We start from the raw sequence: 25534 nt of genomic DNA, 5'->3' as shown, positions 1-25534 counted from the left end.
TGGTGGTTTGGAACTCTTTCTTCTCCTTTGTTAAAAGAGGGAAGGGAACTGGGGATGGGGTACCCCCGGGCTCTGGGGAGGCATGCAGGCAGCCCCAGCAGGCAGGCGCTGGGGGATGGGTGGGAAGAGTCCTGGAGTTTCCCACAATCCTTTTCTCTGCAGGGAAGAGCAAGGCTGGCTGTCCAGGGAGCAGGGGAGAGGCGCAGGGCCCTGGGGGGAGGGGCGGCGGGCGAGGAGGGGCTCACTCTAACATGCAAAGTCCAGCTGCCCCATAAACTAGGTTGCTTTTTGAAGAGCGACATACGTATAAATACACAGACACAGCTACACGCACACATGCGGAGAAGGCTCTGCGTTCCCAAGGGTGGAGATCTAGGCCCGCAGGCCCCGGGGAGCTCCAAGGCAGGAGCCAGCCGAGGCAGGGCGGGCGAGTCCTCTGGGGAAGGCTGCTTGTTCTCCGAGCTTCTGTCCACCAGCACCCAGGTGACTCGGAACCGAATCCACGGAAGCGGGGCGCCGCAGGCCTGCGCCGCTGGGCACGCGTGCAGGCAGCCTGTGGGCTGGCTTGAGGGTCCGGTCTCTCCCTTCCAGGGCTCCGGGGAAAAGGGGTGCAGACAGAGAAGGGTGAAGGGGGCCCGCAGAGACGTCCTCTCCCCCGCCCCACGGGGTCCTGGCCTCCGGGAGGGGGGAGGGGCCTCCCTTATCTCTCGGCCTCCATGGCGGGCTGGGCCCTGGGTTCCGAGGCGGCCTGTTGGGGGGCCAGTGGCGGCCAGTCTGACGCCGGGGAAGGGGGGGCCGGAGTCCACAGGGGCGGCTGCGGCGGCTGGTGGTGCTGTGCGCCCCCTGGGGGTGAGGCCGCGGCCGGCCAGCCGGGCGCCGCGAAGCTGCCGGTGGCGGTGAGCGGGAAGTGCGGCGGCGGCGACGTGGCCGTGGCGGCCATCGGGCTGCCGCTGCCTCCGCTGTGGAAGCTCTCGGAGGCCTTGAGGCGGGAGAACATGGTGAGGGCGTCGGGGAAGTTGGGGGGCGTGGCGGGGGTGTTGGCGGGAGTGCACATCTGTGGGGGGAAGAGGGAGGGGGGTGAGTGCCCGTGCAGAAGGGCCCCTTCCCCAGTGCACCCCACCCCCCGGCGGCCCACCAGCCCGGAGCTCACAGGGCAGCGGAGCGGTGCCCACGTGGGCTGGCCCACGCCACCTGCTGCCCGGCTCCCAGGAGTCCCTCCCAGTGGCTCCTTCCTCACGTCTGGGCGGCTGCCGCCCGCTCCCCACTCCCCCCAACCTGGTAAAGAGTCCCACACGGATGCCCCTGGGGCTGCAGGGAACACTTACCATCTGGTGGTGATGGTGGCTGTAGGGGATGTTGGTCTCTTGGAAAAAGGCGCTGAGGGCCGTCTGTAGGAACAGAGGACTGCGCTTACCCTCAGGACCCCAGTGGCCCTAGCCTGGCCTTCCTCGACTCTCGCCACCCCCAGAGAGGTGCTGTGGAGCCTCGGGCAGCTGGGCAGGAAGGACCCTCAGGACAATGCCTGCAAGCTGGCTGCCAGGTGCTTCCAACCTACCTGGTTTCGTCACCATGAGCGACCTGAGGGCCTCACGGGGAAAGGCCTCCAGGAGATTCTGGCCCTATGGTCACCAACTCCATGGGCAGTGGCAAGTCCCTACTCCTTCCTGAGTTTCAGTTTCCTTGTCTATGAGCCAGAGGATGGCAAAGGCACCCCAATGCTGAGAGCCTGTAACCCACCGCTCCTCTCCTGGACTAGCCAAGGGACGCTGCCCTGACTCAGTTTCTCTTTCTGCACCAAAGGGACATGGGACTAGGAGGCTGGCAGCCTCCCTCCCTGGCAGCAGTGGACCTGGCTGGGATTAAGTAGTGTGTTGTGGCTTTCACACTCCTATCCAGTCGTCACCCTCCTGCAAAGTGGTGGAGCAAGAGGAAGGCTGCAGTGGGGTTCGCACCCAGGACTGTGAGAAGTGGGTGGGAAAGGTGGCGGCGGCTCCGGGTCAAACCAGCTCCTCCAGTGGCCCTGGGGGGCTGGGGGGAGGGGCCCTCAGGGTGGTGGCCTCTGGTACTGGTGTGTCCTGGTTCGGCCCCTTGCAGGACAGGCATCCAGGAAAATAAGGGAACCAGCTGCTCTTGCGAAAGTGCAGGATGAGGGAGCCCGTCAAGTATGTGAAGGGTCTGCGGGCAACTCAGCCCTCCGTGCCCCCCACCGCCTCACCCCATGCCTCGGGCTCCCCGCCCACCGTGGCCCAGCGCCGTCAGCCCCCTCCCCCACTCCCAACACACCCAGAAACCCAGCCTGGCTCCCAGGCTTACCCTAGGGGTTTTATTACTAGAGTAAATGCAAATGAATTATTCTGGGAATTTCCTGCTGGAGACGCCCTACCCCAAAGTCCCCAAACAGGGGTGTGAGAGCTGGGGGTGGGGGTGGGGGTGGGAGAATGCCTCAGTCTCTAAGCACCTCCTTGTGACACCTCCCCGGCTAGGAGCCCCAAGGGACACCAACCCATTCCTCCCCCAGCGGCAGCTCCACAGGCAGCTGCAGTGTGTGAGCATTCCAGGGAGAGGCGGCTGCCCTTTTCCTGCCTTCCTAGAGCACCCCCAAACTTAAAGCACACAGGTCCCCCTCCCCCAGCAGCCTTCTGTCCCCATTAACACCTGAATCACAGAGAATATGACCCAAAAACAGGCATCCTTCTGGGCCAGCCCTCAGCCCAAGTGGCTGCCAGCCAGGGGGTGGAGGGCACAGAGTGGGGGGTGGAAGCAAGGAACCCCACTCACTCCCAGAAAGACCTAAGAGTTGGATGTTCACACCCCATTTTTACCCTAAGTGAACCTCCCTACTAACCACGTCCCCATTGTACACATGGTGAAGCTGAGATTCGGGGAGCCCAGGACTTGTACCGTGGGGGCCATCAAAGCCCCGCGAGCCTGCAAGCTGTTCCTGCCCATCCTGAGATTAGAGTTTCTCCAGGCATGTTAATCTTCAAAGACACATTTTCAATTCCAGTGACCAGGAGACACCAACTCTGAGTGACTGCTGGCCTGTGCCAGGGTCTGTGGGCAGGGCCGCTTCCCAGCGGACACCTGCCCGCCCAGCCCAAGCCCGGCGGCGGGGGGGGGGGGACGGGACATGTATGCAGATGTGGGACTCCAGCAAACTACCATGAATGTGGTTTTGCAAGTTTTGCCACATCCAGCTCTAGATTAGGAAGCTTCCTGCAGGGTGGGGCTGCTGGGATGGGAAGGGGGGCTGCCCATGCACTCCTCAGAGGTCAGCTCATGGCCCCCAGGTACAGCGAAGGAAACTGAGGCCGCAGGGTAGGACCTGCCCAGAGAGAGCGAGCAGTGTCCCATCTTGTGATATGAGGACCACCCCAGGATTAGCTCTCAGGTCCCCGAGACCTCTGGTGGGAAAGTGAACAAGGATTCCTTTGAGTGGACAGGTCACTGCCTCCCCAGATGGTCTCAACCTTGGGGTAGGATTTACGATCTACGTCCCACCCCCCAGGAAGCTGAACTCCACAGCCCCCAGGCTCCCTATCCCTCCTCTGGCCGCGAGTACCTTCCCTGAGCTGGCTTCCCATCTAGAAACCAGGCTTCCCAGCCCAGGCTGGGCACGGACTCTGCAGACTGTGACTGTGACCTTACACCTGTGAGGGGTGGAGCTCAAGGGGCTCTGGCCTCGTCCCTAGATGCCATCCCGGGTTATTTCTGGGGCAGCTGAGTTGGGAAGGCCAGGTGGCCTTTTGGCAGCAAGAGCCCTGGGCACTAGTGCTCTATGGGTCAGGGAGGCCTGAGGAGGTGGGGGCCAGGCTGGGGCAGCCCCACCTCCCGCCCAGCTGGCCGAAAGCTACTGAACCGTGTACACCAAGCCGTGGGCTGTGCAGGCAGATTCGGCAGCCAGCACAGGAGGGCACCTGGATACGCCTCCGGAGCGGGGTACACAGATCACACCCTTAGTTGTCGTGTGGGGCTCTGCCACACCACCTGGACACCGTCTGCAAAACGGTGACCTATGTGTACACCGAGCGCACACAGCCCGCACCCGCGCCGCGGGGTGGACTGCGTGTTTACACACACAGACGCCAACATGCCCACACGTAGCGTGGCGCGTACGTAAATACAAATGCACAAGTACGTGGACACGCGCCGCCGAGCTGCCCACCGGGCACGCAGACCCTCAGACCCACACACACCGGACGGCTTCACCCGCGGGCACGGGGCTTCCAAGGCGGGGGCGGCGCGGGCCCAGTTCGGCACAGGCCACGGGCGTCCTCCTTCCGGCTGCCGGGCCGACTGTCCGTCGGGGCCTCAGCGCCGCCCCGCCCAGGCCGTTACCGAACAAAAAAGGGGGTCCCCGGAACCCGATCGCCCGGGTAATCTGGGGGGTGGGGGGCAGGGACTCCGGCCCGGCGAGGGCAGGCCGCCCCTCCCGCCCACCACGCGCGGGCGGCGTTTCCGGGGGCCGCGTAATCGCGGCCGCGCCGCTGGGCCTGACCCGCACGCCGCGTGTGCGCGCCGGGGCCCGGCCGCCGGGGCGCGCGGCCGCCGGGACACCGGGGCCGAGAGCGCGGGCCCGGCCCCGGCGGAACGCGCCGCGGCACGTGTCCACACCCGCCCGCACAACCCCCACAGCACGCGCCGCCACGCGGGACGGACACCCCGCGCCCCTGCCGCGCACCTCGAACTGCCAGTGGGCCGCCTGCAGCAACTGCTTCGCCTGGTCGGCCGCGCAGCCGGCCGTCAGCACGAACTGGTTGATCATAACCTGGTGCTTGAGCTCGTCCATGTTCACGGACATGGCGCCGCCGCCGCCTGCCCGCTCCAGCCTCCCGCCACGGCGCTCTCCTCCGCCTCACGCGTCCACCATTAGCGAGCCGGCTCCGGCTAATACAAATATTTACTGTGCGGCTCTGACTCACCCAGCCTCGCCTCGCTCCGGGCCGCGGGCGGCATGCTGGGAGATGTAGTCCCGCGCCGTTTCCGCCGCGCTCGGCTGGGCGTGCGGGCCGGGCCGGGCCCGAGGGTGTGTCCTGAGTGTTAGGCGCCTACTTAGTGTGCAGAAGCTGGACGGGCGCGTGCCCAGGCCGTGACTGCATCGATTTGGGTGGCGGGGGTGGCCAGGAAGCGGGTCTACAGACGTGCACGGGCGCAAACGCTGGCCGCGGGTTGTTTGCCAAGAATCCAGGGTCCCGAACCCCAGTGTGGCAGTCATCCCCCCGTGTTGACTAGGCGCCCTATTTTTGCACAAATTATCAACACGAAGGCCGTAGACCCCGAAAGCCTGGCACACTCAGTTCAGTCGCTCAGTCGTGTTAGACTCTTTGCGACCCCACGGACTGCAACATGCCAGGCCTCCCTGTCCATTAGGCGCCTACAAATACTTGTTCAGTGATGAATGAATCTGCCCTTTAGGGTTCTACTTCGAGTCACCGCCTCCAGGGAGCCTTCCAAGTCTTCCCCAACACCCGTGGACTGGAAGCCTGCATCTCCCACTTGTGACGCTGGTCCCTCCCTCCCTGGCCCGTCGGTGAGCCAGGCACAGGAGGCCTGAAGAACGCTGGAGGAAGGACTGAGGGCTGGGACTGACAGGGGAGGTCTGGGGCCCCGAGGTACCCCTCCGCGCGACACTCTCACTTTCCCACGCAAAATCTCGTGCTCTTGGCCGGAAATCTCGACTCTTAGTGTGCGGGCGCTAGGACCGCTCGGAGCCAGTTCCGGGGCGGCCCCCGAACTTCCATTCCCAGGATGCCCCGGTTTATTTGCATCTTTCAGTCCCGAGTGACGTAAAGTGAGTGAGGCCGCTCCTTGGCCAATGGATGGCCGCGAGGTGTTAGGACCTGGCCATATAAGGTAAACAAAGCTGGCTGCCCAATGAGGCAGCGGCGGGGGCGGGCACTAGGTAGGGGCGGGCGGGGGCGCATCACGTGGAGGGCGGGGGCGGGGCTGAAGAGCGCGGGGGGTTGGGGGGGATGCGGGCTGTGTTTACAGCTCCACACACGCCGTTTCCGGTTGAGTTTGCGGGTTGGGGGGGGCGGGGGGGGCGGGGTGTGCCCAGCATATTTGGAACTGGGGCAGGGGGCTCGGTCGCCCCGGCTCTGATTGACCTTATTCCGGTTCCCCGCGCTGCCTGGACCCCGGTTTCTTTAGTTGAGCAACTCTATTGGGCCCTTACTCTGTCTGGCTCTCAACTGGCCCCAAGCGTGCAGAGAACAAACTCTAGTAGAAGGATTGGATGCTGCTTAGGGTGGAGTGGGACGTGTGTCGAAAATCCCTAGGACTGGTGTAGAATTTGCAAGTGTGGAAAGTGCCTTCAGGAAGCAGGGACAGGCCCTGGAGATGGCGGGTTAAAGGCCATTGAAGGGTTTTGGTACATTTGATCCCTTGTCCGCGTTAGAATCACTGTGGCTGAACAGTATGGAGACCAAATGGTGGTAGACAGGTCCAGTATGGTTAGGTGATGTTCTGGGTGTTAATCTGGTTCCAGGGGAGCCCGCCCCTGCCCAGGGCCTTGTTGCAAAATTGGACTGAATGGAGGGCTCTGAGCTTGTTTCCTCATTTGTACAATCCTCATAGCTCTCCCAGGACTGCTCTGGGGCATCTGGACAACTGTAGGAAACCCAAGCCCCATTTTAGAGATAAGGAAGCTGAGGCTGGGATCCAGACCTCCTTACACTCTTGACAGTGTTCAGAGCCAGTGTAGAAGACCAGGCACCCAGTGGGCCAGCAAGGTGTGTTCTTGGCACAGGAGGGTGGGCGCTGTCCTGGCAGGGCCCACTGGGGACTTTTCTTGCTTAGAGAGGCAGGAAGTACCTCCCCGCACGTCCCTCACCCTCATTTGAGCACCATTCGGGTACCTGCCCAGACTTGCCCAGCCCAGAAGGCACTTTTCCAGGCCAGCCCGCTGGCTGGGGTGGGGCAGGTGGGGACAGCAGGAGCAAAGGTCACCCTTCTGCCCCCTGTGGCCCCTGCTTCTGCCTGCTGTGGCCCCCCCAGCCAACTTGTTTTCCAAGGGGCGGTGGGGAAGAGAAAAAAACAACCTTGTTTTCAGCCAGGATCAGACTGGCTAGAGAGTGGACTTTGGATTTCTTAGCAGGCTCAGATGGGGCCTGACAGCTGGGGCCAGTAGATGGGGGGAGGGCAGTATAAAGGGCATTTCCGGCAGTGCCTTCTTTTTACCTGAGGTCCAGGGAGGTTGAGGCTCTTGGCAAAGTTGGCATTGCTAGTTTATGGAAGGCCCGGGATTCCAGCCTCCTTCTCTCCAAGTTCATTCTTTCAGTCACCCCCACAGATGTATTTATCAGACATCCATAGGATGCCTAGAATTAGTCAGGGATTGTGCACCCTCGGAAGGCTTGAGAAGTCTAGTGGCTTGAGGGACTTACACTCAGGCCCTGAAGTGTGGCTGGGGTCTTTCTTTGTGTTTCAAAGGCCTGGGTGCTGCCTAACTGAAAGTGAAAGTGACTCAGTTGTGTCCAACTCTTTGCGAATGCTACAGTGGGGTAGCCAGTTTCCTTCTTCAGGGGATCTTCCCAACCCAGGGATGAAACGCGGGCCTCCTGCATTGCAGGCGGATTCTTTTACCAGTTGAGCCACCAAGGAAGCCCAAGAATACTGGAGTGGGGGTAGCCTATCCCTTCTCCAATGGATCTTCCTGACCCAGGAATCAAACTGGGGTCTCCTGCATTGCAGGTGGATTCTTTACCAGCTGAGCCACCACGGACTCCCTGAATAACTGAGGGGCCTTGAGATGTGGCCACCGCCTGACCTCTGATCCCTGTCCCTGAACTCTTCTTGCCTACTAGATTCTAGTTGCACTGGACTTTGGGCTCATCCATCTTACTTAGCTTCTCAGGGCCTGCTGCCTCAGGGCAGTTGCACCGGTGGTTATCCTTGCCTGGAACCTGGGCTGACCCACTCCCTCAGAGTCTGCCCGGTTGGCTCTTCCGTGTATTTCAAGTCCTAGCTTAAATGTCACCTCCTCAGAGAAGCCTTCCCTGACTCCCCTAGCAATAGTAGGTCTCTCCTAGTATTTCACTGCACCTCAGGCCACTCCCCTATAGCACCCACTGCATTTTACTTATATACTTGATCACCTTTAGTGTCTGTTTCCTCACTAGATGTTCCGTATCTGGTGGTTTCCACCATTTAATCTCTATTACCTGGCTCTTTGCCTGGCTCGCTGCTTTTCGTATTTGTTGAGTAAATAAATGAATCAGCCAAGATGTTGATAGTAGAACCAGTATCAAATCAGAAAGTGCCTGTCTTCCACTGGGGCATGGATAAGCACAGAAAAGTATACCTAAAGTCCAAAGCTCTATTAAGAGGAGTGTTTTAATTGATCCAACACCAGCCCATGGAAATGACTGCCCTGGCCACGATCTGTAGGGAGGACTTTCTCTTAGAATTATTTGTCAGTGGGAACATCTAGAACCACAATACGCTCCTTCCCTCCCCACAGGCAGGGAGACTGATCAATTGAATGTTGTGTTGGTATTATCTGTTTGTGTATATATGACTCAACAGTGTTATGTGATTCAACAGAAAGAAATTTGAAGTGAAGGAAGAATGGTCGCATGGGGTGGGGGTATCCTCAGGCCCATCTGGGAGCAAGAGACAAGAAATCTGGTACTGGAACATTCCTGTGTCTGGGTGATGGGGGTTGGGGGTGGCAGGGGAATGTGACATTAAAAAGAGTGGCCTGGTTCAAATTCCAGCTTTATTACCACTTATCTACTATGCAAACTGAGTGGGATACTTCACTTCTGCCAGCCTCTTTCCTGTTTCTGCTTATTGGGAATGAAAACAGAAACTACAGCAGAGAATTCATGGATAGTGTTCAACACCAACGTCTGGCACATAGTAGCTGCTCAGTAAATGGGGTTCTTGGTTGCACGGCAGAGAGGTTAGTTAGATCAGGCTCCCCCAAGACCTGCACTCTCCCTTACAATCACACAAGTCCTTCACTTCCTTTGACTTTTGGCTTCCCATGCCCCCTGAAAATAGGAAGATTGGATTCCGGAGTCCTGAAAGGTGTTAAGACTCACTTTAATGTGGACAGTGGTGAATTTACCACCTAAGATTCCTAGCCAGCCTCTGCCCTCCCTAGCTGCTTTATACATATACATATATATATATATATAAATAATTTATTTTTTGGCTGCACAGGGTCTTGGTTGTGGCACACGGGATCTTTCAGTCTACACTGAGGCATGTGTAGTGTTTTAGTTGAGGCATGCAAACTGTTAGTTGCACTATGTGGGATCCAGTTTCCTGACCAGGGATGGAACCCAGGCCCCCTGCATTGGGACCACAGACCACCAGAGAAGTCCTCCAGCTCCTTTCTTAATAGAACAGGCTTGTCTTGGGAAGCCACTTTCTTCTCAGAAGAGCCGTTTGTCACCTGAAAAGTTGGTAAAAACAGATCCTCACTTGCCTGCTTACAGAGTTTTGTGTGAATCAAAAGCCAGGAAAGTAGCTTGAGGAGGCTTTAACTCTAACCCTGATTCTCTTTGTTTATTTATAAATATTTATTCAAATGGAAAGTTGGGGAATTCCCTGGCGGTTCAGTTAGGGTCTAACCTGGATTCTTTGAACTTGGCTTAAGCACCCTTAAGCCCTCTCTTCTTTGTGCTTCCGTTTCCCTGTCTCTAAAATGGGGAGAGGTTTACTGCCTCTGCAGGGGATTTGATGTCTTCAAAATAATTGTTATGGACGTGGAGAAGGAGAGATGCCTTGAGTTCTGGAAAAGGTGCTTCGCTTCCCGTGTAGTCACTCCTCCAAGCAATCTTCGGTTCCACCCCCAGCTTTTCTTTGCCGGGTGGCAGGTGAGGGTCTGCCCTTTGCTGGCCGGGCCAGGAGATCAAACCCTAGGAAGTGGGGAGAACCATGGTAGCTCACAAAGGTATTTCAAAGAGGGAGTAAATGGAAGGCGTTGATTCCTCGAGAAGTATCTGTACGAACAAACTATTAAAAAGCCAAAGACTTACGATGTCAGTCTCATGCTCTGGAATGCAAAGGGATGGATAGTTTGCAGGGCGGTTGATGGTCACTCCCCTCTGGACTCAGGTTCATTTGGTTTATCCCAGAGCTTTTGCCAACAACCTCGGCGAGCCTGGACGCGGAACTTTCTGGGAAGTGTAGTTTCCAGTCGGGCTACCCACGCCGCCGCTCGGCCCCCACAGCGACGAGGGGACTCCATTTCCCGAGGTGCTTCGCGCTCCGGGGGGCGGAGGGCTGCCGTGGCGTCGGGCCCCGGGCCGAGCCGGGGGTGGGGGCTCGGGGAGGCCGTGCGCCCGCGGCCGTGGGCGAGCGTCCGTGCGGCCTGGTCCGGGCCGTGTCCGCGTGAGGACGCCGCCGCCGCCGCCGACCCCCCCATCCTCGGCCTGGCCCGCCGTGCACCATGGGCTCCATCCTGAGCCGCCGCATCGCGGGCGTGGAGGACATCGACATCCAAGCGAACTCGGCCTATCGCTACCCCCCAAAGTCCGGTGAGTGGCCGCCCCGACTCGGGCCTCGATCCCGGGCCCCTGCCCCGGGCGCGGACGGCGAGGTGCGCGGGCTGGAGCGCGCGGGGCGGGCAGCGGGCGGCGGGGCCGGGGCGCGGGCCCCTCGGCGGAGGGTGGGCTGGGGGCTCTGCTCTGCCCCGCGGCCCTCCCTGCAGCTTCACTGTCTGGGGCTCCACGCGCCCTCCACCCAGACCCTGGGGCGAGGGTCGGTCCGGCGCTGACTGCCGCGGCCTGACCGGGTGACCTTGGGTCAGTCAGTTCGCCCCTGCGCGCTGCACACTCACACGGCTGCACACCCGGGAGACACTCGATAGGAAACCTCCCCAAGGACCGGGGTGAGGTTCTGGGGCTCGCATCTGGCAAGGATTTAACCCCATGCCCGGCGCTTTGCTTGCGCTTACAAAGTGGTCATTGTCAAAGGGGTCGACATCACTCCATTGCCGGTTTTCGCCTTCTTTGGTGCTCGGTGTGGAGACCCGGCCAGGGTTCTGTTCAGTCTCCCGTCCCGTCTGGACAGAGGCTTAGCTCTCCCGTGACCTGGCGCGTGTGTTTAGTGGGTGGGTGGGAAGGCGCTGGGGAGTGGGCCTGGGCCCAAGGAGGCATTACTGTCCTTGGGAGAAGAGCTGGGAGTCCTTGCTGGAGAACCAAGGGATAGTTGGAGGGGACCTACCAGGTTCTCCAGCCTCCCGTTTTTGTGCCTGAGAGATGTGGGCCACCAGGAAGGAAGTGACTTTCCCAGGGTCTCAGAACTGGACCAGGAGTGGACTCCCAGGCCAGCTGTCCCCCTCCCATCCCGCCCCCCCCTCCCCACACACACACTGTTCTCCTGCCTCTCTCTGATGGTGAGAGTGGCCTGACCTGGAGGTTTAGCTTGGGTTCCTCATGCTCCATCTCCTCATCTGGTCGTTTGCCCGGGAGGAGGACAGGGCATTTGGGCCTCATAGGGACTTTCAGACTGGGGCCTTTGATTCTGACTTCTGAAGCAGTGCAGCCCATTGGTGGTTTCTTGGCCTCTCAGTTGGCTCACGGGCATCCCCCAGGCCAGGTTTCCCCTGAGTATGGTCCAGGACCATGGGGAAGCTTGTTTAAGGTGCGTTCCCTGGGCTCTGCCTGACACTTCCTGGGGGTCTGCTGGAGGCCTAAGAACCTGCATCTAAAACCCGTTCCCAGGGTGAGTTGACTGTCCACTCAAATTTGAAAACTGCTTTGTTCTCATTTTGGAAGGGGAAAGAAGGCAAGTGTCTGGGACCACCAGAAATAAACTGGGTGGGGACTAGCACAGTTGGGGCCAGTCAGAGCTGGGCAGAGGGCCATGTTCCCTGATAGGCATGGGAGACCTCCATGCCTTCTTGATCCCTGGCACAAGGACAGGGCAGCCCAGGCTGGTGTGGGGATCCCCTGCAGGCTGACATCCCGGACCTGATGGAGCAGTCAGTTGTTTGAAGTCATCCTCTTCCGTCTCTGATGTTCTTCCTGGTAGCCTTTGGCTGAGTCTTCCTAGTCTTAGGCAAGCCACCTAGCCCGCTGGGTCACAGTTTCCTCATCTGTAAAATGGGCTGCTCCTCGTACAGTGCTTGGCACCTAAGACGTCTTCACAAGTCAGCTGCTATATTGGCTTGTAGAGGAAACTAGGTGATCCATTCAGACTGATAGCAGTTAGCTGTGGCTTGGCAGGGACAGCAGTAAGTTTAAGGTGGTCACCTGGGACCAGAGCAAGTCCCTTCAGTGGGGCATTTGGAAAATAAATCACACATGCAAGGCACTTAGAGCACTGCTTTTGGATTCTGCGTGGCTGACCTTGTTAATCAGTCCAGACACCTGTACCGATCCTGGATGCCCGAGTCAGGCACAACTAATCGACTGGGGCTGGCACCCAAGTGAATGCCATGCGCACCTCGGTTTTGCTGCCAGCGAGGTTAGTGCCCTCCTGGGCCTGTCCAGTCCGAAGGCTGTCCTTTCTGCTTCCTTATCCCTCGGGCCACCTTGTTCTGGGAGGCAGTTGGGGACCTAAGCAGGACTTGAGTATGTTTCCTCAAGAGTGGGCTGTGGATGTAAGTGGGGTTGAGATGATTTTAGGGACCCATGGACTGTACAATCAGTTTATGAGAAGGTTGTTTTCTTTTCAGGTCTCTGCCAATTTTGTTGATTGTGTTATGGACAAAGAATCATTGGAAGCTAGAATTTGCTTGAGATCTTTCTAAAAAATTTTATTTATTAATTTATTTTTGGCTGAGCTGGGTCTTTGTTGCTGCATGGGCTTCTCTCTAGTTGCAGCGAGTGGGGGATATTCTCAAGTTGGGGGACTCGGGCTTCTCATTGCAGTGGTTCTCTTGTTGCAGAGCACCGATTCTAGCTCAGACTTAAGTAGTTATGGTTCTCAGGCTCCAGAGCACAGGCTCAATAGTTGTGGCATATGGGCTCAGTTGGGCTTCCCTGGTGGCTCAGCTGTAAAGAAGCAGCCTGCAAATGCAGGAGACAGCAGGGAGGTGGGTTCGATCCCTGGGTTGGGAAGATCCCCTGGAGGAGGACACAGCAACCCACTTCAGTGTTCTTGCCTGGATAATCCTATGGACAGAGGAGCCTGGTGGGCTACAGTCCACGGCTTGAACCTATGTCTCCTGCATTGGCAGATGGATTCTTTACTACTGAGCCATCCAAGAAGCCCTGCTAATATTTATTTTTAACACCTCTGTAACATTGTCCAATTTTTTTCTGACTTTATTGAGATATAATTGACACATAACACTGTATAAGTTTTAAGTATATAGTCTAATGATTTGATATGGGTATATATCGGGGAAATGATTATTGCAATAAGGTTACCTGTGTGTGTTTGGCGGGGGGGAGAGGACTTTTATTTTATTTATTTATTTTTGGTTGACATTGTTGTTGTTTAATTGTTAAGTATGTCCGACTCTTTTTTTACGACCCCATGGACTATAGCCTGCCAGGCTCGCCTGTCCACGGGATTCCCCAGGCAAGAATACTGGAGTGGGTTGCCATTTCCTTCTCCAGGAGAGGACTTTTAAAAATCTACTGTCCAATTTTCTTTTGCTTCAAAACTTTCAGCGTGCACTGTAACAGTACGTAGCTTGAATTTAACAGCGTTCACTTTGTTTTCATTGTATTTATTTATTTTACTCATAACAGCTTTATTGCGGTATCAGTCCTGTGCAGTACAACTCATTCTTTGTAAACCTGTGATCTGGTGACTTTTTGTAAGCTTACAGAATCGTAAAGTCGTCAGCACAGTCAGTTTCAGACCTTTCCATCACCCCTTAACGTCTCCTTGCCTTGAGCCTGTTCGCAGGCGCTCTCCGCCGTCACCCCCACCCCTGCCCCATCCCTGATCTGTGTTCTGTCTTTACAGTTCGCCCTTCCTGGACATTTCGGATGCTGGAATCAGCCTTTTTGTGTGTGTGTCTGGCTTCTCCCTCTTAGCATGACGTTTCTGAGGCTCACCCACGTTGTGCTTTGCTGTGTGGTTGGAGTGCGTTTTGTCTGTCTGTTCACCAGTTAATGAACACTTGCGGTGTTTTCACCTTGTGGCTCTTAGGAGTCATGCTGCTGCCAACATTGTGGACGCTTGTGTGGTGTGTTCAGTTCTCTTTGGTATACACCTGGGAGTGGAAGTGTTGGGTCATCTGTTTAACCTTTTGAGGAACTGCCAGACTGTTTTCCATAATGTAATGGTTGCTTTATTTATTCCCATCAGCAGTGTGTGAGGGTTCCAAATTCCCAGCATTCTTGTCAACCCTTATTATTGTCTACCTTTTTAATTATAGTTGTCCTAGTGGGTGTAAAGTGGTATCTCGTGGTTTTGATTTGCATTTTCCTGATGACTAATGCTGTTGAGGTCTTTTCATGTGCTTATTGGCCTTTGTGTATCCTTTGTGTGCTGGGTGGGGGGCAGGTTAGGGATGGGGTGGGCGTGGCTCTATTAGGCTTGTTCACTTTTTAGAAGTTGAATTGTCTTATTACTGAGTGGTGAGAGCTCTTTATGGGTTCCGGAGACAGTGATACAATTCATGTATCGGCTCTGTGATTTGTAAATGTCTGGCAGCCTGCGGTTGTCTTTTTCATTTTCTTAATGGTGTGTTTTGAGGAGCAGTTTTAATTTTGGTGAAGTCCAGTTTATCATGTTTCTTTTTTTTTGGCCACACCCTGTGGCTTGTGGGATCTTAGTTCCCCAAGGAAGGATTGAATCTGGGCCCTTGGCAGTGAGAATGTGGAGTCCTAACCACTGTACTGCCAAGGAATTCCCCAATTGTTTTAATGTTTAATGTTTTTGGAATTATACCTTAAAGATCTTTGCCTAGCTCAAGGCCACAGAGATTTTTTTCTCATATCTTTTTTTTTTCCTTAAAATTTTATAGTTTTAGCTGAAACATTAAGGTTTGTGGTCCAGTTTGAGTTAATTCTTTTAATGTATAGTTTGAGGTCAAGATGTAGGTTTTTGTGTTTTTACTTCCAGCATGTGGATATTCAGTTACTTAAGCATCATTTGTTGAAAAGACTTCTCTTTTCCCATCACATTGCCTCTGTACCTTCATCGGCGATCAGTTGACGGTAAATTTCTGCACGCCGTTGCCCTGCTGTCCCTTGCCCCAGTCACACAGGTGGCCGGTCCCCAGCCGAGGGCTGGAGCAAGCGTCGGGACACCTGGCTGGAGCCCTGCAGGAGAAGGGTGCTGCTGCCGGGGGAAGCCTGGGCGCACAGGGTCCCCGCCGGAGCGCCTGGCCGTGGGCTGCTGCTCCTGGGTGACTCGAGTGTCTTTCCGGCCCTGTGTGTCTTTGTGGCCCCGCCCTGGTGTGTGAGGGAGGTCACGGTAGGGATGGGTCGCCCAGGAGGAGTGTCAGGAGGGGCCGCCAGCCACCCGACCCACCAGCCCCTCACTTGGATGTGAAATGCGCCCCGGACCTGAACCTTTTGTGTATCAGGTGCGTGTCCTTTCAGACCATTTTCTCCTCCTGTATCTCATCGGAGGGACTTCCCTAGTAGCTCAGACGGTAAGAAATCTGTAACACAGGAGACCCGGGTTTGATCCCTGGGTCTGGAACATCCCCTGGAAAAGGGAATGGCTACCCACTCCAGTATTCTTGGCTGGAGAATTTAAGGGACAGGGGAGCCTGGCGGGCTACGGCCCATGGGGTCACAGAGAGTCAGACACGACTGAGCGACTGGCACTTTCACTGTCTCATTGGAACTTTGCCATGTCCTCGTGACACTAGACTTTTGTTCTCTTTGGCAAAGGAGCTAGAAATCAGACTGCCCTTTGTCTCCCGGCACCCGGGCCTGCACACGGTTGGTGTTTAATAAATGCTTGTGCAGCCGGCCTTGTAGAAAACACCCCTTTCTCTAGTGTGCAGGCTGCTTGGACTGGGCTGCACCTTTTTTTCTTTTTTTCCAAATTTATGTGACTGTCCTGGGTCTTAGTTGTGGCATGTGGGATCTAGTTTCCCGATCAGGGATTGAACCCAGGCCCCAGGCATTGGGAGCTCGGAGACTTAGCCACTGGACCACCAGAGAAGTTGCTGGGCTGCATCTTATTCCCTGGGGTGGCAGCCGGGGGTCCATGGACTTCTGGGCCTGCCACCACGCAATGAGGGGCCCGCTGTGCATGCCAGGAGACTTTGGGTGTGTGCTTCTATGTTGGTGGCACTTAGAGGTGTCTGCTCGGGACCGCTGCTGCCTGGGTTTGCCCTTTCTGGGTGGGGCCTTGCTGACTCTGGTTAGTTTGGTGTCTAAAGGAAAGAACCAAGGCAAGCGTTCCAGACGAGGGAGGACTCTCTCTGCCCCCAGGGGACCCTCTGGGTCCCTGGGCCCCATCAGTGTCCCTGGGCAGTGAGCCTCTGTGCAGAGCCCCCAGGTTGGTGGTGGAGGGGCAGGGCTGGGGAAGGGGTGCACCCGCCCTCAGTGGCCTCACCTTCCCGCTCAGAGCCCCATGCCATCGCTGCCGGCATCATGCCCCCTGCACCGTTCATAAGGCAGAGCCAGTTCTGAGCTTCAGCTCACGTGAACTCGGTTTGGATTCTGTCATTGAAAGAGCTGTATAAAGAAGCTGTATTTTCCGAACTTCGGTTGTTAACATTTTTTGTTAAACAGCAACAACGAACCTTTCTGCTTTAGGTAAAAGCGGAAACAAAAACCCTTGCAGGTGGCAGTGGGCATCCAAGGGCCTGTCTCCCTGAAGGAGAAGCCGTGGGTCGCTTGGGTTTGGAAGCCTGCGGTGGATGCTTGTGCCCTCTGCCCATTGCGGTTCGCTGTGTTGCCTGCCCTTGGGGTTCTGGGGGCCTGGGGGTCCGCGCATCCTTTACGTGGCTCCTGGGCTCCGCTGTGCTGCCCCCTCAGCTGGCACCAGGGGAGGAAGCCTGGGCTTGTGCTGGGCAGGCTGGCTGACTGGTGGGCTTTTCATCCCGTGCCTGGAGCTTGGCCGTGGCGTGGAGTGCCCGGCTACCCAGGGTCGAAGGGGCGCGGGTGTGCACTTCCTCACGGTTGGGGTGGCCTTGCTGTGGTGACCACACGCACAGGGTGGGCACGGGCAGAGCTCGGCCCAGCCTTGGGAGAGGGAGTCTCCTCCTGCCTGTGGAGCCGTGGCAGGAGGGGCCCTGGATTTGGGGTCCAGAGGCCCTGCGCCCTGAGCTGCCCCGTGACCGTGGGCCGGTTGGTCGCCTGCTCTGAGGCCCCACTTCCGTGCCTCTAGGGTTAAATTATTAACCTCTGGTGCCCGGGCCCCTCTGTCCAGACTCCGCGAGTCCACGGGAGCTGGCGGATGGGACCCGGCCTCGGCCCGAGTGTTCCCAGGCCTGGCAGCTTCCTGGGAAAGTCCTGCACTTCCTGGATGACCTGCCGGGCGGTGATCACCGCCGCCCGCCTTACCCCCCAGCCGGGGGCCGGCGGCCAGACGCCGGCTCGGAGCCCCTTCCAGTGGGCCGTTCCCATGTGTTTCCGTGTGGTCTGGTACAGGCGTCGAGCCTCACGTTTCTGTGTTATTTTGTGAAACGAGAGGCAGTGGGCCTTGCGTGCCGCCCCCGCACGTTGGGTGCAGGCTCAGTGAACAACAGTGGAATCGCTCAGTTCTGCCAGCTGCCCTGGCGTCTGCCCGGCTCCTGGGAGCTGGGGGAGCCCAGCCCACCCCCGCCTGGCCCGCACCCTGGCCGTCTGCAGACGAGTCGATGGTGTGAAGCGGAGTGGGGGTCCCTCGCTGTCTAGAAAACACGGGCCGACTGTCCCTGAGCTGGGAGCCGGGCACGGCTGCGGAACAGTAGTTTCTCATCTGTTCATCCCATGCGGTGTCGGCTTGGTCCTGGGTGCCCAGTGCCTGAGATGTCGGCCCCCAGAGAGGGTGCTGGCTGCCCCCGTCAGCCCTGGGGTCCACTGTTCAGATAGTCTCCACTTTCTGTTACCCGGGGGTCCCATCCCTGCAATTCTGCGATGGCCCTGAGTGACCGGATGCCCTCGGTGCTTTAGGAGGACCCGAAAGGAGGAACTGGGTTCAGTGCTGCAGAAACTTGCGGTGTGTGCACACATGTCCGCGCTCAGTGTCACATACGAGCAGCCGCAGCCCCTGAAGCCCCGGTGCCCCCCCCAGTCTCTGCCCCGCTCCCTGGGAGGCCCGCTCGGGCTCCAGCGGAGGTGAGTCGTGCCTGCTCCTGAACTTGGTACAAAGGGAAGCGGGCGCTCTTGGCTCACGTCGGGCGACGCGAAGGCTGAGGCTGTGAGCGGGGCGGCAGCCAGTTTCCTGTCGCTGCCACGTGACGCCCCGGCATCTGTGGGTTCAGCCGTGAGCTCGCATGGGGGGCGCTGGGGGGGCTCCAGTTCGGGCTTGTGAATGATGCTGCTGAGGACACTCTTGTGACTGGCTTCTGTGCCCACCAGTCTGATTTCCTTGGGTGCCCTTGGCTTTTTCACTTTTTAAAATAATTGCAGTGAATTCCACGTGACAGTTGCCATCCTCCCCAGTGTAAGTGTGTAGTTCAGAGGCATTCAGCATGCACCCACGGCTGTGTGGCCAGCCCCACCGTCGTCGTCCTGTGGAGCTGAAACTCCGTCCCGTCGCCGCCTCCCCCAGCCCCCAGCAGCCACCACGCTGTTTTCTGTGTCCGGTCCTGACGACCCCAAGTGCCCGTCCCTCTGGGGCTGTTTCCATTCCTGGCCGTGGGTCTGGCCCCCTCAGGTGACGTGTGTGCGGAGTCCGAAGCTTTTGTAGTATGGTGGGAGCCTGTTCACACCCCCACCAGAGCTGCAGGGATTCTGCTTCCTCACCGTGCGTGTGTGCGTGCGTGCGTGTGCACGCGTGCGTGTGTGTGTGTCCTGTCGCTTTTCTTTTTAGTATTAGCCGTGGATATCTTGTGGCAGTTTTAATTTGTTTTTACTTAGACTGGGTATGTTTTTGTATATAGATTACCATTCATTTGTCTTCCTCTTTTTGTGGGATCTTTTGCATATTTAAAAAAATAATAATAATACTGGATTTGCTCTCTCCTCACTCAGTGGCAGGAGCGTGTTCCTGAATGCTGTTTATTTCGTTGTGAGTTCTCTGGAGACTGACTGGCGTTTACACCAGCTCTCCCAAGGGGAACACGCACTGACAGCCGGGGCGGGGGCGGTCTCCGGAACCCAGGATGGGGATCCCAGCCCGGGAGGCCAGGAGGAGGAGACCACGGAGCCCCGTCCGCCCCGGCCTCCGTGTCGCCAGGCACAGAGTCGGCTTCACCCCCGGGGGCCCTCAGTGACCAAGTCCTGTGGTCCTGGGCCAGCTCCCAGGGGTGGGGGCTGAATCTGGGGACGGCCTGGCACAGTCAGGTGACCGCGGCAGCCCCCCAGCTGTGTCAGCGTCTGGGACTTGCGTGTGCTGGTGCCCGTCGGGTCCCAGCTCCGCGTGCGGAGGCCGTGTCCGGAAAAGAGGTGTGTGTGGGAGCTGGGGAGGACTCCTCCCCCCGAAAGAGGTGGGGATTCAGCAAAGCGGAGGCTTTGCTCGTCAGAACCCTTCTCAACTCACTGTTCTTCCCTCCATGGAGCGCGGGTGCGAGCTTTTCACTTACCTTGTCCACTCTGGTACGGCTTTGGCGTGGCAGAGAGGCCAGGACGCACCAGTGTTTATCCGGTGTCTCCTCACCGACGCGAAGCCCTTTACATGATCGGCTCCTTCTGTCGTCAGGGCATTCCCAGCGGCCCTCCATCTGCAGCCAGTGTTGTTGACCGAGGCCTCGTGTTACCCGCAGTGGGGACGCCGAGCCCCAGGAGATTGGGCTGCACCGAGTCCCCCAGCCCGAGCGTGGGGAGCAGAGGAGCTGTTCCGTGCATGCGTGTGACTGCAACTCTGGGGAATCCCTGAGCAGGCCATCACGGCGGGTGGGCCCAGGGTTCCAGCTCCTCTGAGTTTTGCGGCAGAGGTTCATAGTCCGAGGGGCTGTCCCTCACCTGGCGGGTGATCTCATGGGCCTGGAGAGGCTTTCCGCGGTCAGCCCTTTCTGCAGACGGTGCCGTCCTGACCCCTTGGGGGCAGGCCCGGCTGGGGGGTGTCAGCAGCGGTGTCAGCAAACCAGGAACTTCTGTGCGGTGGTACAGTGAAAAGGATTTTCGGCCGGTGGAACGGATGGACTGTTCCCAGCCTTCTTGCCTTTCCTACTTCCCTCTGTCCAAGTGGGACAGACACCCGGGCGGCTGAGTGAAGCCCACACCTGGCCTCCCAGGTTCCAGGGCAGTTACGTTTCTTAGCAGGGCCCCCGGGTGTCAGTCCATATCACAGTTTATCTGGCAGGGGCGTCGTGATTTGTAATAAGAAATATATATTTGGTCTTCATCTGTTTCTGGCACAGAATTCCTCAAATCCTTGGAATTTCCTTGGGGAAGAGTGATACCGTGTAATGGGTGTCTTTTAATCTTCTTAACAGACCCTTTGCAACCACAGCTGAGTTTATATTAATGAAGTGACCTTTGGAAAGTGTGACTGAGCGCCTGAGCACGTGTGCACACACGTGGGTCCAGACATCTGGACCCTCTGGCCCGGGGGGTCTGTCCTCATCCCCTGGGGCTGCTGGAATGCAGAGTGCTAGCAGATTCCTTGTCTGGGGGGCCCTCTTCCGGGTTTTCAGACAGCCGCCTTCTGTGTCCCCACGTGGCGGCGGAGGGGTGCTGCTCTGTGGGGCCTCGTTTACAAGAGCACTGACCGTGTTCATCAGTGCTCCGTCCTCATGACACAATCACCTCCCAAAGGCCCCACATCCTGACACCATCACGTTGGGGCTTGGGTTTCAACATGTGAATTCGGGGGGGACACAAACATTCACTCTGCAGTGGGGTCTCAGACTCTGGTCTCTTGATAATCTCAGGTTTTGATAGCACTCTGGGTGCATAGCCAATGTTTTGGGGAGAACATAGAGGGTGGTGGTTTACGTTCCCACTCTCTCTGCACCTCCTCAAAGATGCCTGACTGTTTGGTGTGGATCCTGCCCAACCCTTTCATTCCACTTGAGTCCGGCTCACTCTCCACGTTGACCAGCACTTTGCCTTTTGACTCTGATCCCAAGGAGATCTTTGCATGTCCTGGCACCTAGCTCCTTAGCAGGGTTAGTTCCTTTAAGAAACTAGAATGTTTCCAATTTTCATTTGTAAATGATGGTCACACACACGTGCACAGCCAGACGTGTGAAAGTGAATACACAACACAGAAAGGAACCCCAGAAGTCCGCTGCCCGCCTCCACGGGTTGTCATGGAAACAGCCATGATTTTCCTCATCCTGGAAGACGGTGAACATGGATAGGCTTCACACCTGCCCTGTCCTTCCACGGCTGACGTGTGTCAAGGAAAACGGCGGAGCGCAGGGGTCCTGGGAGCCTCCCGGGAAGGGCGCTCATGGTCTCTCTTTGTCATCCAGGTCACTCGGACGCCCGTAAGTAGGGCAGAGTCTGAGTCCCTCGGGCAGAGGTGGGGCGAGCCGTCCGAGGCCGAGTGTCCCTCGGCCCCGCAGCAGAGAGGGGACAGAGGCGTGGATTTGTTTTAGCCATAATTTTAAAAGCTACAGTTGATACTCTATAGTTGGTTAAGTTGGATTCCATGAACTATACAGTCCATGGGGTCACAAAGAGTCGGACACGACTGAGCGACTTTCACACATAGTTGATATAACAGCAAAGGCTGGGAATGGTGTGGAGAAGAGGGAGCCTTCTTACACTGCGGGTGGGAATGCAGCAGACCTGGGTTCTGTCCCTGGGTCGGGAAGATCCCCTGGAGAAGGAGATGGCAACTCAGTCCAATATTCTTGCCTGGAGACTTCTGTGGACAGAGGAGCCTGGTGAGCTAGAGTCCACGGGGTCACAAAGAGTTGGACATGACGAGTGAGCACATACCTATGATGATCCATAAAAACCAGGGGTGTTATGTTTATTTAACTTGTCACCACTGTATTCCTTTTCTCTCACTGCGGTTTACTCTGGTTCCTGGTCCACACATGGGCTGGGAGTACACCGTGGCCTCATACATCCTGTCTGGCTTCTCTGCCGGCAGAGCCACTAGGCTGGACTCCTGGTTCTGAGCCTTCCGGCCTAGGCAGCCTTGGCTGTGTCCCAAGGCTGCGTTTCTTAGGAGGGACACTGGGATCCACGCGGGGCACCCAGCAGAGCTCGAGGGCCCAGAATTCCCTCTGGCTCACAGAATCCACAGGGCCCTGTGGTCACCCTGCCTTTCTCTGTGCCAGAGAGAAAAGGGAGCCAGTGGGCAGGTATCAGATTGGAGAGCTTGGGAGAGGTGGTACTTCCAGCCTTTCCCCAGCGAGGCTGTGAGCTCAGTCCTTTGAAGCTGACCCGTGTCTGAGGCCCTGTATCCATCTATTTTTATAAGAAATGTGGATTTAGTGCTTAGGTATTCATGGCAACCCACTCCAGTAGTCTTGCCTGGAGAATCCCAGGGACAGAGGAGCCTGGTGGGCTGCCGTCATTGGGGTCGCACAGAGTCGGACACGACTGAAGCGGCTTAGCACGGGTGCGTGCATTCTGGGGATATTTAGCCTCAGGTCTCCTGCGGGGAGCTGGGTAGGAAGGAGATAACTCAGATCCACACGGTTTAAACTGTGGTCAGTGCTGAAGTGAAAAAGGTCCTTGGAGTTCAGATTTGAGGTGGAGCAGGGTGCTGACTTAGTCTGGGGGTCAGAGAAGCTGTACTCGTTTCCGGGGTGCGTGTGTGTCTTAGTCGCTTAGTCAGGTCCGACTCTGTGACCCAATGGACTGCAGCCCGCCTGGCTCCTCTGCCCACCAGATTCTCCTGGCAAGAACACTGGAGCGGGTTGCCGTTTCCTTCTCCAGGGGATCTTCCTGGCCCAGGGATCGAACCCTGGTCTCCTGCATTGCAGGCGGATTCTTTACCGTCTGAGCCACTAGGGAAGCCCACTTGTTTCCTGTGGCTGCTGTAATGAGGTGCCTCAGACCCGGTGATTTAAAGCAGCAGAATTTATGCTCACTGCTCTGGAGGCCAGAGATCCAAAACCGAGTGTCCACAGGGTTGTTTTTTCTGAAGGCTCTGCAGAAGGCTCCTTCCTTCCCCCCAGCTTCCTGCAGCTCCGGGCTCCCTCGCCTTCTGGCTGCCTCACTCCAGTGTCTGCTCCGTCCTCACAGGGCCTGCCCCGCTCTATGTGTCTGTGTCCACCTCGCCCTCTTTCTCTTAGAGGCCGGTGTCTCTGGCTTTAGGACCTGCGTCCTGTCTTACCTCTGAACTTACTTACACCTGCACGTATCTCCATACAAGGTCAGGCACACACGTGCCAGGGTAGGGGCCAGGACATGTCCTTGCCGGGCGCAGAGCTCAGCCTGCTGCAGAAGGAAGCAGTGTCGGAGCGGGATGAGTCCCTGAGCGGGGAGGGGGCGCCTGGGGTGGAGGGACTGCTGGGCCGAGAGGTGCTCCCAGGGGCCCGTGCTGGGCCTCGTCGTCTCCAGCCGCATCTGCTTTTTCCCCAGGAAACTACTTCGCATCACACTTTTTCATGGGAGGTGAGAAGTTCGACACCCCCCACCCCGAGGGTTACCTCTTTGGAGAGAACATGGACCTGAACTTCCTGGGCAGTCGCCCAGTCCAGGTGGGTCTCGGTGGGCTGGGCACGTGGGTGGCATGGCGAGGCTGCCAGCTGCCAGCGGGCACCGGGTCTCCTCCCCGTGGGACAGAGGTGCCGTCCAGACGCATGCAGGAGGCCTGGGCTGAGGGCGGGTCCCTGGGGACAGAGCAGTCATCCCTGAACCTGGCATGTCCAGTCTCTGGATTTCATCCCAGGCCCCACGGGTGACTGTCTTTAAAGAGAGGAAAGGTCGTCCACATTCAATGGACCAGTGGGCGAGAGATGAGATCCAAACAGAAACGCAGAAAAATGGCCAGCGCCATTTCTGCAAGTTTGCCCCCATGAGTCCCCAGAGAAGTGACTTCTTGCGCTGTTTTTCCTTCATTCTCAGCCCTTGTGGCACCTGCCTTGTGCCCAGGACTCTCCCAGGGGCTGGAGGCAGGGGTTTAGCAGGAGGGGTGCAGATGATAAGAGCGCGTCCGATGGATAGAGAGTAGAAAGCGAGAGAACGAGGGTCTGGGGGGTTGCTGAGCAGGGACCTACCTGCCTTGGGTTTTGCGTCCTGAGATGATGGTCTCCGGCACCAGGGAGGGGTCAGGCGGGGGACCCTCTCTCAGGAGTCATGACTCGGCCCTAAGGCTGCTGAGTTGTGGGCTGTCGTAGCCGTGGAGCTGCCTTGTGGTTGACACAAAGTCTTGATTCTTTTAAGTGATGGGGGCGAGGGCCCGGGACCCGGAGCGCCGGCCCCCCACTCGCAGAGCTGGCGGGGCCTCCGCGCCCTGCTGAGCTGCCCACCCTCCCGCATCCACGGCAGCAGGCAGGACCTGCCTCTGTGTCCTGCAGCCTCGGCGCTGACGCGGGGCCTGGCCCGCAGGCCTCCTGCAGACCTGTTGTCCCGTGTGACTTGCATTGTGAGACCACCGTAGCATCACCTGCATTGATGCAGACATGCTGGGTGCCCGTTACCTGGCTTCCCAGTGACAGCGTTTCCCAAGACTGTGTTGTCACCAAGACTGACCTCACTCCCACGCCTTCCAGAGACGTGTGTGTGTGTGTGTGTGTGTGTGTGTGTGTGTGTGTGTGTGTGTGTGTGTGTGTGAGAGAGAGAGAGAGCGCGCGCGCGCACGTGTCCCCACCTGAATCTGTACTGACCGTTGTCCTGGCCCAGCCCTAACCTCTGCCCCAGGGACTCCGCAGAGGGTCCTTCCCGGAACTGGGGACCCAGACACCTCGGGGCGGTTCTGGTCCCAGCCGTGCCCCGTGCTGGCCGCATCACCTGTGGTTCCTCGGATGCGGATGCGGGTGGTGCTGTTCTGTGGTTGGTGTGAGGGCCCCGGGGTGACCTGGCAGGGCTGTGACCGTCGCCTCGATGAATCCCTGTTTTCTTCCTCTGCTGAGCGGGATGCAATTCTCTTTCCCTCCTAGTTCCCTTATGTCACGCCCGCACCCCATGAGCCCGTGAAGACGCTGAGAAGCCTGGTGAACATCCGCAAAGACTCCCTCCGGCTCGTGAGGTGGGCCCCCCCGCCCCAGGGGTGCCCTGCACTTGGGAGAGAGTGGTTCCTGGCCCGCCTGCCCATGTGCAGAATCAGGCGTGGAATCAGAGCTGCCCCAGCTGAGGGCGGGGCGCTGCAGCCTGTAACCCAGGGTCTCAGCCGGCGACTGTATCCCTGGGCCGCGGGCCAGGTCTGGGCACAGTCTTGGTTGTCACAACTGGGGGTGGCGGGGGCAGTCCCGCTGGCCCCTGGCAAGCAGGAATCAGGGTGCTGCTCAGCACCCCACAGCTCACAGGACGCCCCCACCACGCTGGGCGATGCAGCCCAGACCTTGGGGGGCTGAGAAACCGCCTCCAGCCTGGGAGACCAGAGGCGCCTGGGCCGTCCCCAAACCATGAGGACGCATCAGCCTCCCTTCCTGGGGCAGGAGGCAAGGGAAGGGGGACCCTGCAACGTTGGGCCTCGTTGTCCAAGCGCGGCATGG

The 25534-nt window shown here is 57.9% G+C and overlaps 2 protein-coding genes across 5 annotated transcripts in view; one reads left to right on the top strand and one right to left on the bottom strand.

Annotated features, from left to right (window-relative positions):
- Window positions 1-4932, bottom strand: UBALD1 (UBA like domain containing 1). The gene is made up of 3 exons (XM_043456522.1): window positions 4682-4932; window positions 1326-1388; window positions 1-1054 (listed from the first exon to the last, which is right to left on the bottom strand). Exons 1-3 carry the CDS (start codon window positions 4799-4801, stop codon window positions 701-703), a joined length of 537 nt encoding a protein of 178 aa, XP_043312457.1. The 5' UTR covers window positions 4802-4932; the 3' UTR covers window positions 1-700.
- A 5319-nt stretch (window positions 4933-10251) lies between these two features.
- Window positions 10252-25534, top strand: part of MGRN1 (mahogunin ring finger 1) — a 36416-nt gene continuing 21133 nt past the window's right edge. For all 4 annotated transcript variants that reach the window (XM_043456650.1, XM_043456652.1, XM_043456649.1 and 1 more), the window contains exons 1-3: window positions 10252-10490; window positions 23460-23578; window positions 24980-25068. In XM_043456650.1, coding sequence (XP_043312585.1) covers window positions 10403-10490; window positions 23460-23578; window positions 24980-25068 — 296 coding nt within the window. In that variant the 5' untranslated portion in view covers window positions 10252-10402. The remainder of the gene's footprint in view (window positions 10491-23459; window positions 23579-24979; window positions 25069-25534) is intronic.

The sequence above is a fragment of the Cervus canadensis genome, chromosome 32 (genome assembly GCF_019320065.1).
Source record: "Cervus canadensis isolate Bull #8, Minnesota chromosome 32, ASM1932006v1, whole genome shotgun sequence".
In the NCBI taxonomy this organism is placed as follows: Eukaryota; Metazoa; Chordata; class Mammalia; order Artiodactyla; family Cervidae; genus Cervus; species Cervus canadensis.
This window is presented reverse-complemented; position numbering and strand designations above follow the sequence as displayed.

Coding starts and splice junctions, on each gene's coding strand:
- UBALD1 (XM_043456522.1), bottom strand. CDS start 4,801: ATGTCCGTGAACATGGACGAGCTCAAGCACCAGGTTATGATCAACCAG. Junction 1,389..4,681: donor CGGCCCACTGGCAGTTCGAG/GTGCGCGGCAGG, acceptor CTGTTCCTACAG/ACGGCCCTCAGCGCCTTTTT. Junction 1,055..1,325: donor GCCACCATCACCACCAGATG/GTAAGTGTTCCC, acceptor TTCCCCCCACAG/ATGTGCACTCCCGCCAACAC.